Source organism: Dipodomys merriami, unplaced genomic scaffold, assembly GCF_024711535.1.
Source record: "Dipodomys merriami isolate MVZ:Mamm:240054 unplaced genomic scaffold, mDipMer1.0.p SCAF_3, whole genome shotgun sequence".
NCBI lineage: Eukaryota > Metazoa > Chordata > Mammalia > Rodentia > Heteromyidae > Dipodomys > Dipodomys merriami.
Genome location: NW_027204492.1, coordinates 112,788,210 through 112,800,519, shown reverse-complemented (window position 1 = coordinate 112,800,519; position 12,310 = coordinate 112,788,210). Strand labels below are relative to the sequence as shown.

The 12,310-nt window shown below is 37.6% G+C and overlaps 1 protein-coding gene across 2 annotated transcripts in view; it reads left to right on the top strand.

Annotated features, from left to right (window-relative positions):
- The window catches only part of Bmx (BMX non-receptor tyrosine kinase), a 47,064-nt gene that overhangs the window by 19,996 nt on the left and 14,758 nt on the right, over positions 1 to 12,310 (top strand). For both annotated transcript variants that reach the window (XM_070040834.1, XM_070040833.1), the window contains exons 7-12: positions 1,547 to 1,722; positions 4,778 to 4,849; positions 5,468 to 5,521; positions 7,518 to 7,572; positions 9,466 to 9,545; positions 11,232 to 11,359. In XM_070040834.1, the coding sequence (XP_069896935.1) occupies positions 1,547 to 1,722; positions 4,778 to 4,849; positions 5,468 to 5,521; positions 7,518 to 7,572; positions 9,466 to 9,545; positions 11,232 to 11,359 (565 nt within the window). The remainder of the gene's footprint in view (positions 1 to 1,546; positions 1,723 to 4,777; positions 4,850 to 5,467; positions 5,522 to 7,517; positions 7,573 to 9,465; positions 9,546 to 11,231; positions 11,360 to 12,310) is intronic.

Here is a 12,310-nt window from a genome sequence, read left to right as displayed (position 1 = left end):
GCTCAAGCAAATCAGTGACCCAGGGTTCCTAAGCTTGTTTTGATTATCAGCTGCCCAAATGAACCGGGCATCAGAGAGGGTATTGTGACAAAACATATTTCCCTTTGTTTTGTGAGAACCAGAGCACTTGATAGAGAACTCATTATGTACAAGATGGAAGTAAAAATCAGCTTACCAGCCATTCTGTTCAGATTTCCTTTTAAGGAACTTTTCAGTGTGTTTCTCTTACACAACTCACGTTTCCAGAATGTGGAAGCCTCAACTCTAAATAGTGAAATTCCCGAACAAAACAAAACACAATGTGAAAAAATATATTTAGAGCACACTCACACACAAAATGAATTACTAAAAATACAATGTACACTTAGAAACCTTGTGTTCATTTTGATAAATTTTCACAAACTACACACATCTGCATAAGACAGACTCAGGTTAAGAAACAGAACATGACAGCACCCCAGGGCCACCCTCATAGTCTCTTCCAGTCACTTCATCCTGCCAAGAATAATTGGTATCCTGACTTACAACATCATAGGTTGTATCCCTCCTCTTGAGCTTTATATACATAGAATATAGTCACTGGTTGCCTGTCTTCTTTGTTTAGCTTCTAAGATACTTAAATTTTAATATGTAGTCCTGGTTTATTTTTTATTGTTCATGAATTCTTTTGCCTGAATTTACCACTATATTATTTTCTTATTGTTGTTCTAACAAATTGCTGCAAATTCAGTGGCTTAAAGAAACATACATGTATCCTCTGATAGTTCTGAACACCAGAAGTCTAAAATGGGTCAGTACAGCTGTGTTTTTCCTATAGACTTGAGGGGAATCTGTTTCCTTGCTTTCACCAGCTTCTGAAGGCTGCCTGCATTCATTGGTTCGTGGTCCCTTCCTCTACCTTCACTGTCAGTAGGGTAGCAGCTTCTCGTCTCTCTGACCTCTGCTTCTATCCTCATGTTACCTTTCTAATTCTTTACCAACTTGCTTCCCTTTTATAAACTGCCCTTCTGATTCTATCAAACTCATCTCAAGAATCCAGAATTATCTTCCCATTTCAGATGTCTTAATGTGATCAGACTCTGCAAAGTCCTTTTTGTCAGGTTCTGAGAATTGGGACACGAACACCTTTTGGCAGCTATAAGTCATCTTATTGCAACCACTATATTTGTTATTTTATCTTCTTAAAGAACACTCTGACAGTTTCCAATTTTATCCAATCAAAATAATTCTGATATAAACATTGTTTCACACATCTGTAGGCTTCACTGTTGAGCATCTGTGCATATAATTTCAGAGTCATGCATCCACCTTTTAGTTCTTCCACGAATGAGTTTCCAATGTGGTTTTAACACCTCCTACTCCAATCAGCAAAAGTATGATTACAGGTGCTCTGAAAGCCTTGCAAATACTATTGCCTCTTTTCCTTACTTTTGTCTTTACTTCCTCATTTTTTGTCTAGTTAAGACTCAAAATGCTTCAGTTGTCTGTTTTCAGTTTGTGAATCTGTGCCTCACTGTGTTACACTTAAATCTCTTGTCCTTCAAAGCTGAAGATTCCACGGGCAGTTCCTATTCTTCAAATGAATACACCATCTTCAAGTACCATTCTACCTCAGCATGACATCGACTCAAAGAGAAGCTATGTTTCCCAGCCAAATGTCAACATGCGTTATATTCCAAGAGAAGAGTGCCCGGACTGGTGGCAAGTAAGAAAGCTGAAAAGGTAAAGCTCAGCTTCCAATCCCAGCACGAAGACTAGAATAACTCCACTGCTGTGGACCCCAACATCAAAGCTGTTGGTATAGCACTTAGCTTCCATAAGATAACCCTCTTGGAAATTGTTTAGTAATTAAGCTAAAGATGGGGGGCCAGCAAATGGCCTTTCAGCGGTTGATATAGACTGTCCTGAATAAGATTCAGATGCCTCATTCCTTCACCATTATTCCTCCACTTCCCCATTAACTGCACATTGCAGAGCATACTCTTTCAAAGAATGTAGGTTACGCTTATTGATTAGCCTTTCCAAGTTTTTCAGCCTCAGCTAAAGCCAGAATTTAAACACGTTGAAGGCAGTATATTCAATGTGCATATCTCTTGAGTCTGATGCTCAGTCTGCCCCATACTTGGTACTCAGTAAATGTGGGATTCAATTGCAGGACGGTCATGTAGAAATGGTCACATCTGCTGTTCTTTCACCGCTGCCCTAGACTTCTTCCCTATCACGTGGTTCATCGCTGTCGGCCAGGTGTCAGCCTCCCTACAGTAACTGCGGAGTATCTCTTTGACTCCTCATATGTCTTTTTTTCCTCTTTTCCCTCTTATTCCTTTACTGTTTCCATCTTCATTACTTTTAGCTAAAGCAAATGCTGCACTGTATCAATGATAAAACCACAAGGCATTATGGAACTTGAAAGAATATGAGTTCATTCTTCCAGATTCTTTTTTAATATAACAAGCTGTGGTGTTCCCCCCTTTTTGTTTTGGCCAGTCGTGGGGCCTGAACTCTGGGCCTGGGCACTGTCCCTCAGCTCTTCAGCTCAAGGCCAGTGCTCTACCACTTGAGCCACGGTGTCACTTCCTGCTTTTTCTGCTTATATGGTGCTGAGGAATCAAACTCAAGGCCTCATGTATGCAAGGCAAGCACTCTACCACTGAGCCACCTTCCCAGCCCTGTGGTGTTCCCTTTAATTCAACTAGAATCCTGTGCACCTGCTGCCCAAGGAAGAGAGTTGCATTTATAGCTTGGCCTTTTTATTTGTTTCTTTAGCTAGTTAGTTGTTTGGTTTCGTTTTAAAATATTTATCAGAGTATATTAATTGTATAAAATAACAGGTTTCATCATGACATTGTCATACACATAGATAATGCACTTTGAACATATAGCAGGACATGGTCACTAAGCCCAGATCCAAGGAGACTTGGGGTCATGTTGACTCTGTGGCTAGTCTCTTCCCTGAGAGGAAGCCCAGTGATTCATTGGAAATGATCGGTTTCTGAATAACTAGGAAAAACTCTTGATTCACGTGTGCTTGTTCTAGAGCTGCCAATTCAGAGATTGCCAGAACCTTTGATTTCAAATGGTGATATTTTATTTATCAAGAACTTTTGGCATTAATCTTTTTCATAAAGAACTGTTATTTCGATTACTGAGCTTTTGACACACACTTAGATTTTTGTGCTCCCTTAAGTTTAGTCTTGGTCCTGAATTTTGTCCCCAAACTTCAGAAAGCTAGTTAGTTGTACAATGGATTCATCACTAACTTCACGTTATAAGCAAAATAGCATCTGTAGGTAAATTTGTAATTATTGCCACACGGTTGTCATTGAGCTAGAGTGTTAAAAAGACATGATTCTTATTCATACTTTAGATGAAAGTTTTATCAACTTGGTCATTTTAATACCTTCTTCAGAAATACTTTAAATTTCCATTGTTTTTCTGATCACTAAAGTACTCATGTTCCCATTAAAAGCTTTCAAATATTGTAGAATATTCAATGTGCATTCCTCACTGGACAATCTTCTTGGCTCTTAGTTCTTTTTACTTGACATCTTTGATAGGTTTCCCATTTGAATACATGAGGAAAGACCAGGGTCAAAATTTGTATTTCTATTATGATAAAAAGATATCATATTTGCCACCTTGATCATTTTAAATGTGAGGTTCAGTAGTATTGCATACATTCACATTTGTGTGCAACCTACCCAGTTCTTTTTCATGTTTATAGAGTAGTCTATTATGTGCATAAATGGGTAAACATGATACACTATTGATGGCCACTCTCCATGAGCCCTTAATAAAAAAGGCTTGCCAGGCCCATGACTCACACCTGTCATCCTAGCTACTCAGGAGCTACAATCTGAGGATCACAGTTCAAAGCCAGACTGGACAGCAAAGTTTTTGAGATTCTTATCTCCAATTAACCACAAGTCAGAAGTGGAGCTGTGGTTCAAGTGGTACAGCACTAGTCTTGGGCAAAAAAGCTCAGGGACAGTGCCCAGGCACTGAGTTCAAGCCCTAGGACTGGCACAAAAGTGAACAAACAAATTTTACAAAAACCAAAAGGCTATCTAAATTGTGTAGTCTTTTTAAATAACAGCTCTCTTCTGAAGAGAGGAAACTAAAAGTCTCTTCTAAGAAGCCAAGTCTCATCGGGAAGGTATGGACGGAGACACTCTACTGGTTCAGGGCTTTCTCTGGGCATTCCTTGAAATGGAGCCAAAGGAGTACTTCCTTGCCAGAGGACTGTGTTCCATGAACTGTGGTTTTTCTGGACTATGTATGCAAACAGGAAATAGGCTCTACATTCCAGATAAAACAGCCTGTGGACTTTGGAAGGTAGACACTTCCTTATGTGCTTACCATCCAGAATGAAAAAGCCAGTTGGCCAAGGATGATGCGAATCCTGCTAGACCATGTGTGTCTAGATAGGGTTAAAAGTTCAAGATTTTCAAGCTTTTTAACCGTAATCACATAAGAAAAGAAAAGGTCCTATTTTAAAATAAATGTGTGACAGACTGCTTGCATATCTATATGAAAATCTATGTCGATCTTGTCAAGACTCTGCACTGATATGGGTTTTACTAATGTTTGGGGCCATGAGAAGCCCTCATTAGCTGTTCTCTTTCATTAGGAATAGTGATGAGCTCAAATAAAGTAAAATGGGGAGATCTGAATGTTAAATAAAGATAAGATACATCGGAAGTAAATTACTTTTGTTATTTAACATTTATGAGTAAATACATTTATAAATATATGAACTATATCTCTTAATTTGTAGCAATGAAGATATAGCATGCAGTAACCCAGTGGAAAGAAACATTGCAAATCATAGCCCTTCAAAGATATCATGGTAAGTGAAATCCAGCTATTACTTTATATTCAGTACTTAAAAAAAAAACAACTAACCAAATCGACAATAATTTTGCAACTAGGTTTTTCATGTAAAGCAAATATACACCAAGAGTGTTCATGTAGCTTGCCTTTCTGAATTGATTGATTGTGGATTATACTTTCCCTCACACTGATTTTTTTCCTGGTTATCACTTATGACATACTTTGGTGTTGTAATATATATGGCTCAGACATCTTGAGCAGGAGGGAAAGCAACTCAGTGTTGAATAATTCTTCCCTAAAAGTATCTCCGTATACAACCCCAAATATGTTTATTCTTTTGCTACCCCTGATGTATTACATGATCTGTCTTGAAAACAATCAAGGAACATCCAGTTCTTGGGGCCTTCTGTATTCAAGAGCCATTCTCTCATTAGACTGAGAGTGAACCCAACTTTTTGGGTGACTGTCACTTGATTTTGCTGATACCTCTCAATGCACAAAAGGGGAAAATTAACATTCTTGATCTTATTTATGTGGATAAAAGAAGGGTACAAGTTTTGTAATTTGCCACTAGACATTGGGATGTTTCTTGGTGCGGTTTTTTATTTCATGTTGTTTCTCAACTCTTCTTCAGGGGGCTTCCTGAGTCAAGTTCCTCTGAAGAAGAAGAAAACCTGGATGATTATGAGTGAGTGTTCAAAGTCGTCTGTGTTCCTCTAAAACTGGACATAAATGATTCTATTCTGCTCCCCAAAGACAATGGAGATGTCCTTAAAGACAGATAGCTTAGACTTTCTCACGAAGATGTAAACTCTTGGCAGGTGGCCATGAACTGAGTTATTACCACTGAAGATAATTCCACCAAGGTGGCCTATGTAAATTAGATATATATATTCATTGAATTTCTTGCATATTCAGTTTCTCTTCATTTCACTTTGTATTCATAGATATAGTTTATAATGCTCCTGCCCATGATTTATTACCTGCATGTCTCTCTCATCAGGGTAATGTTTGAAAGCTCTTATCACCTTGACAATAAAAATTTTAAAACAACATTGAGTTAAGTTTTGAGGAAGTTAGTTATGAGGCAGTAATTTTTCAAGGTAGCACAGTGAGACCTTGAAGATGGTAACATTTATGTTGAAAGATTCCTATTCATAGGGTAACCTTATCATTTAGACCCCAAATAGGGATATGTTAGACAAGGGAAATAATACACTGGATATCTGGAATAAAGTGGATTTTTCTGGACCTCTGTAGTCTTCTTTTCTTATTCCAAATCATCTCTTTTTTTCTATCCTGCATAGATATATATCCCAGATCACATTTCCTAAGTGACATTTGAACTAGCTAGTACTATCTTAAAATATTAATTAACAAAAAACCTATCAGATAATATCTCAAGAGTTAGTTATAGACTGTGTAAAATTCAGAGACTTTCAAACTTACCATGGACAGCCCTTTCCCTAATTTTACAGATGGGGGAGTCCAAGGGCAAAAGAGGCCAAGGAACTTGCTTAATGTCGCATAACAGCATATTGGGAAGTTATTTCCAGAACCTGGATCTACTTCCATGCTAGCTGGTCTAAGGTTCTTTCTACTTTATTAAACTATCCTCTGCTTCAACTATACAGAGACTTTACAACTACTTTTCATCCATTCCTGCCAAGTTCTAAGAAGCCTTCTGCCTTTGTTTTTCTTCTACATTTCTTCCCTTTTGTCCTCAGTGTCCTTGTCTGCATTTCCTTCTGCCTCAAGTGTTGTCTTCTAGCCATGAGGTTCCCCTGACCCCCTGAAATCATGTCCCATTCTACCTCATACCCTTATGTTCTTAGTATGATATTTTAGGTAAAGGCACAAGACCACAAACCTTGCTGACCTCACATAAGAACTAGCTCCTGACTCTTTAGCTCCACAAAGAAGATGAGACACTATGTTCTTGGCTAAGTTAGTTAATAGGGTAATATTTAAAGATTATTTTAAAAAGTTGTTCTTAGCTTTCTCATATCATCTTTTTCTCAGTACAATGGAATTTCTCTTGACCTAATATCCTCGATGTTTATCTATTGTGATCCTGAAAATCATTCACAAATTCAAAATTGGCTTTGAAAGTAGTTGATGTAAAGAATGCTTCTATCAGATTGTTAAAAAAAATTCAAGGCTCATACAGTGACTCAAGTTGATAGATTACTTACATAGTGAGTATGAAGGCTTGAGTTTAAACTCCAGTATCACCGCAAAAGAAAGAAGAGAAAAATGATAGAGTTCAAAAATAAGAATGTTTACTTTGCAACCTTAACATTCTAATTAGAATAGCCTTCATTTGTCCAATCTGCAGCCTTCATTCAAAATGGTGAACTGTAGGATAACATATATCTCCTAGAAAAAAAAAGCCAGAGGTTCCTAAATACCAGCCTGCTTAAAGCTTGACATATGTAGGTCCTGGCCCAGAAGCAGAATTAGCTGGTAGAGCCTCAAAATCCTGATATATATATATATATATATATATATATATATATATATATATATATATATATATATATATCCTCAGGCTCAGGCTATTCTCTGAAACATTCAGGTTTGAAAACCACTGATTTAGGCTAATACTTCATGGATTAAAAGTATCAGTGCTTTGTGATGCGATTTTAAAAGTATTGATTCTCAAATCCAGAATTCTTTTCCAGCTGGTTTGCAGGTAACATCTCCAGGTCACAATCTGAGCAGTTACTGAGACAAAAGGTAAATAATCTCTCTCTCTCTCTCTCTCTCTCTCTCTCTCTCTCTCTCTCTCTCTCTCTCTCTCTCTCTCTCTCTCTCTCTCTCTCTCTCTCTCTCTCTCTCTCTCTCTCTCTCCCTCTTTCCCCACCCCCTCCATGCTAAACTATATCCTATTAGTAAATCATAGTCAAAGGTCCAAGAATTTCTTTCCATGATGTAGCCCAGAAGTGAATGAAACTTTTAAGGAAACACTGTTGCTAATTATCCAATCAATTTGTCATGGTGTTAATTTTCCAACCTTTGAGTTATTAGGTCTCTCATGGCTATCCAGTTCTTCTGTATCCATTATCTAGTACTACATAATAAATCATCCCAAAATTTAATGACTTAGAATTATCTATATGATGTCTTGCAAATTTGTGAGTCAGCTGGGCCAAGTACGTGTGTTCCTTAGGCTCACTCTTGTGGCTGCATTAGGCTAATGCATTTACTGAGTGCCACAGTTCTTCTGCAAGCAGCCTCCTCATGTCTATAACGTAGGCCACCTCACAGAAGGACAGTGGTCAAAGAAGACAAGTCCTGTAATGAATCTCTGCTTTTGTCGTTTGCTAATGTCCCTTGGTCATAGTAAGTCACATGTCCCTGCAAAGTCAATGTGGGAGGAGATTACCCAGTGACACAATTAAGAGGGAAGATTTGTTTTGTTTTGTTTTTGCCATGCTAAGGATTCGAACCCAAGGCTTAGTGCCTATTAAGCATGCCCCCTCCCACAAAGCTGCATTCCCAGCCCAAGAAAAATAATTGATTGAGAATCATCAGTGTAGCTAGCCATGGACCGCCACTCTGTCACTGCTTTTAGCACCAAAATCTGAGCTGACAAGCATGAGGGAATAAATTTACCTCATTTTGTTGCTGAATGTTAAACCAAAAGCAAATGCTTTGGAACCAGAACAAAAGGTGTTTTTGACATAGTTTAGTCTAATAAAAACATTCAACAAACCAATTCCTTTGAGAGAAGCTAGGGAGAACGTGATGACATCATGGCATGTTGACACATCCATAGTCCACACGTCACATGGAAAGAACAGCCATGCTCTTTCTGACTCCAGATATGGTTAGAATTAGCACATTCACTGAGGGGAAAAACAGGATAAGTGTAGAACTTTAACAAATGATTTCTTTTACATCTTTGATTTTCTAAAAAAAAATCAAGAACATAATATGGTGGTATGTCATTTTGAATTTGATTTGTTAAAACATGGGAACATTAAACTTTAATAAGTGGAAGAGAGATAATTATCAGAAAGAGAAGAAATTAACTGGGGAGGAAAAGCTGAAATACACAGATACATAGAGATATGGAGTAGACTGAGGACACAATAGTACAGTACTTGCTTAACATATACAATATATGCAAGGCCTTGAGGTTTATCTTCCATATGAGAGATAAAGACACATAGCTAGAAATAGAGAGGAGGAGGGAGGGAAAGAGGAATGGAGGGAAGGAGGGAAGGAGGGAGAGGGAGAGAGAGGAGGAAGAGGAGAAGAGAAAGGAGGAAAGGAGGGGGAAAGAATGGAGGGAGGGAGGGAGGGAGAAAAAGAAGGAAAGAAAGAGGGAAGGAAGGAAGGAAGGAAAGAAGGAAGGAAAGAATGGAAGGAAGGAAAGAAAGAAAGAATGGAAGGAAAGAAAAAAGAAAGAAAGAAAGAAAGAAAGAAAGAAAGAAAGAAAGAAAGAAAGAAAGAAAGAAAACCTGGGTGAGAAGAGGAGGAAAGCTAAACTCCAGGCCCTTTTGTGCCTACTGTTGGGTAAGGTATGCCCTCCATAACATTTAGAGGGCATCTAAAGTATTTCTTTTCCCATTGCTTACATGAAAAATGAGTTTCAAAAGTAATGAAGACCATTTTCCTTTTCAGGGAAAAGAAGGAGCATTTATGGTTAGAAATTCCAGCCAGGTGGGAATGTACACTGTGTCCTTATTTAGTAAGGCCATAAAGTAAGTATAATGTGGGTGTTTCTTTAATCCTCCTCCCTGTATTGTATGCATAGGCTAGTCACTTAGTCATTTTGAGATAAGACACCATTTTTATACTCTAGAGTTTGGGATCAAAGTATTTCTGTGGAATGTGGTTATTTGAGTTGCTTTTTTTTACCTCCTCTACTTTCAAGAGGTTATTCTCCTGCTACCCACCCTGGTCAGTGGTAAAGAGCACAAACATAACACATCTCAGTTGGCATTTAGTAATATTCATAGGTAATTCCCTTCCAGTTAGGCCTACACATACAAAGAAAACACGAGCAAAGGAGCCTTATAGATTTGAATACTGGCTCTACCATTTCAGAGCTTTATGATATTTAAAATGGAGGCATAATAATACTTATGATGTTCTATGGATGAAATGAAATAATATATCTATTGGATCAGAACACTGCCTGGCACATAGTAAGCACGTAATAAAATAATAGCAATAACGATTGTTGTTGCTCTTAAGAAAATAATAGCAATGATTTTCTTGACGCTGCTATGAGGAAGGAGTCATTCTACCTGCTCTATGCCAACACACCAACACACACACACACACACACACACACACACACACACACACACACATTTATGCATACACATAATCTCAGCCAAGCTTTATTATAACTGAAAGAAATGGGTAGAAAGCAGTAGAAGTATATTCAAAACCCAGTTCTTTTCTTTTAATTTCTGGTACTAGGGCTTGAACTCAGGGCCTCATTCTTGCTTGATTGGCTCTCTATCACTTGACCCACCTCTCCAGCCCAGATTTTTGCTGGCTAATTGGACTTTCCAGGACTTTTCTGCCCTACTTGGCTTTGAAATTCAATCCTCCAGTTTTCAGCCTTCTAAGTAGCAAGGCTTACAGGCATGAGTCACTGCTCAAAGTCCAGTTCTTGACCACCATACCATACTCAACTTTAAGACAAGGTCAAAATGAAATGCCTTGTACAACTAAAGATAATTGTTAAAAGAAAACTAAAACAATTGGATTCTAACTATTCCTGATTAGCATAAATCAATGTACATCAACTCACCCTATCTTCTACAAGTGCTGGGTAAAATGAAATGCTTTCTATGCAAAAGGTACAACTTCATGTGAGATATTAAAAACATGCCTATCCACTTTGTCTTGCATGTTCTATTCCTAAAAGAGCCTTGTATCCATGATCTGCATGAGAATTCCCACTACCTAATTACATCTGCTTTCCTCATTTTATATCCGTTATTAACTTTAAAAAGAGCTTATTTGTTCAAACACAAATGAATCTGAAAAATGTTGATCTTCTCAATCATCAAAAGAAAATTCTATGTTATACGTGCTAAGGAAAAATGAGTCTAAAAGCTGGAATTTAGATTAAGCATGGACTTTGTGTATGCCCAAAGGTATGCTGAGCTCAGAAGGAGATCCTGTCCATAACTATCAGTTGTCATGGATACTTCCAGTAAAATACCAGATGGCAAGACTGAGAAATCTTCCCTGAGTTTTCTCTCCAAATTTTGCAGATGCAGCCCAAATAATTATTGAACCAATTATTTAATCAAGTTTTGATTGTTTATTAAAATATTTTAATATTCATTCCACAAATGACTATTTAACTATTTTAACCAAGTTTCAATTGCTTATTAAAATATTCTAACATTCCTTTTCCTTACTAGTGATAAAAAAGGAACCGTCAAACATTACCACGTGCATACCAATGCTGACAATAAACTCTACCTGGCAGAAAACTACTGCTTTGACTCGATTCCAAAGCTTATTCACTACCATCAGCACAACTCAGCAGGTAGCTTATTTCAGTTACTGTTTTATAGTTACTTGTTGATAAATATCAGTTCTTTTGACTACTACTAAGTAATATTTTTAATTATATGTGGAACAAGAAAGTAGGAAAGATGCTCTTTTTAATTTAATTTTATTTTGTTGTAAAGGTGTTGTGCAGAGGGGTTACAGTTACATGAGTAAGTAATGAGTACATTTCTTATTGAACATTGTTACCCACTCCTTTGGTTTTCTCTCACTATCCATCCCCGCCCCCTCCTCTGAAGTTGTGCAGTTCATTTCCAACCTAGTGTCTTGTGAGTATCGCTGTTGCATTTGGTTCACCCTTTGTCCTTGTTTCACCATTTCGTGATTCCCCTTCCCTTCCCCAAATCAGATAAACGTATGTATAAGACACGGGGTACCAGAATCAAAAACAGTGACTACTGGGGATAAAGCAAAGGGAAAAAGAAAAAAAAAGAAAAAAAACTAACTTGATACAGTACATTGATGACAATAAGGTCAACAACAACAACAAAAAAAAAACCTCTTGTTTCCACATCTTGGAGTTCATTTTGATTAGCATCATTTTATATGGTCATGTGTACATAGCTATTGAGCTATTGTGATCCTCTGCTAGGGCTATCCTAGACTTATACTAAGTATTACAAATGAGGGAAACTATGGAGCTTATGTTTCTTTGGGTCTGGCTTACTTCACTTAATATGATTTTTTCTCCAAGTCTTTCTATTTCCTTACAAATGGGGTGATATCATTCTTTCTGATGGAGGCATAGAATTCCATTGTGTATATATACCACATTTTCTTGATCCATTCATCTTCTGAGGGGCATCTAGTTTGGTTGCATCTCTTAGGTATGGTAAATAATACTGCATAGTTGTGAACATGGTTGTGCTGGTGGCTTTAGTGTGGCTTTGTTTGTGATAATTTGGGTAAATGTCCAGGAGTGGGATTG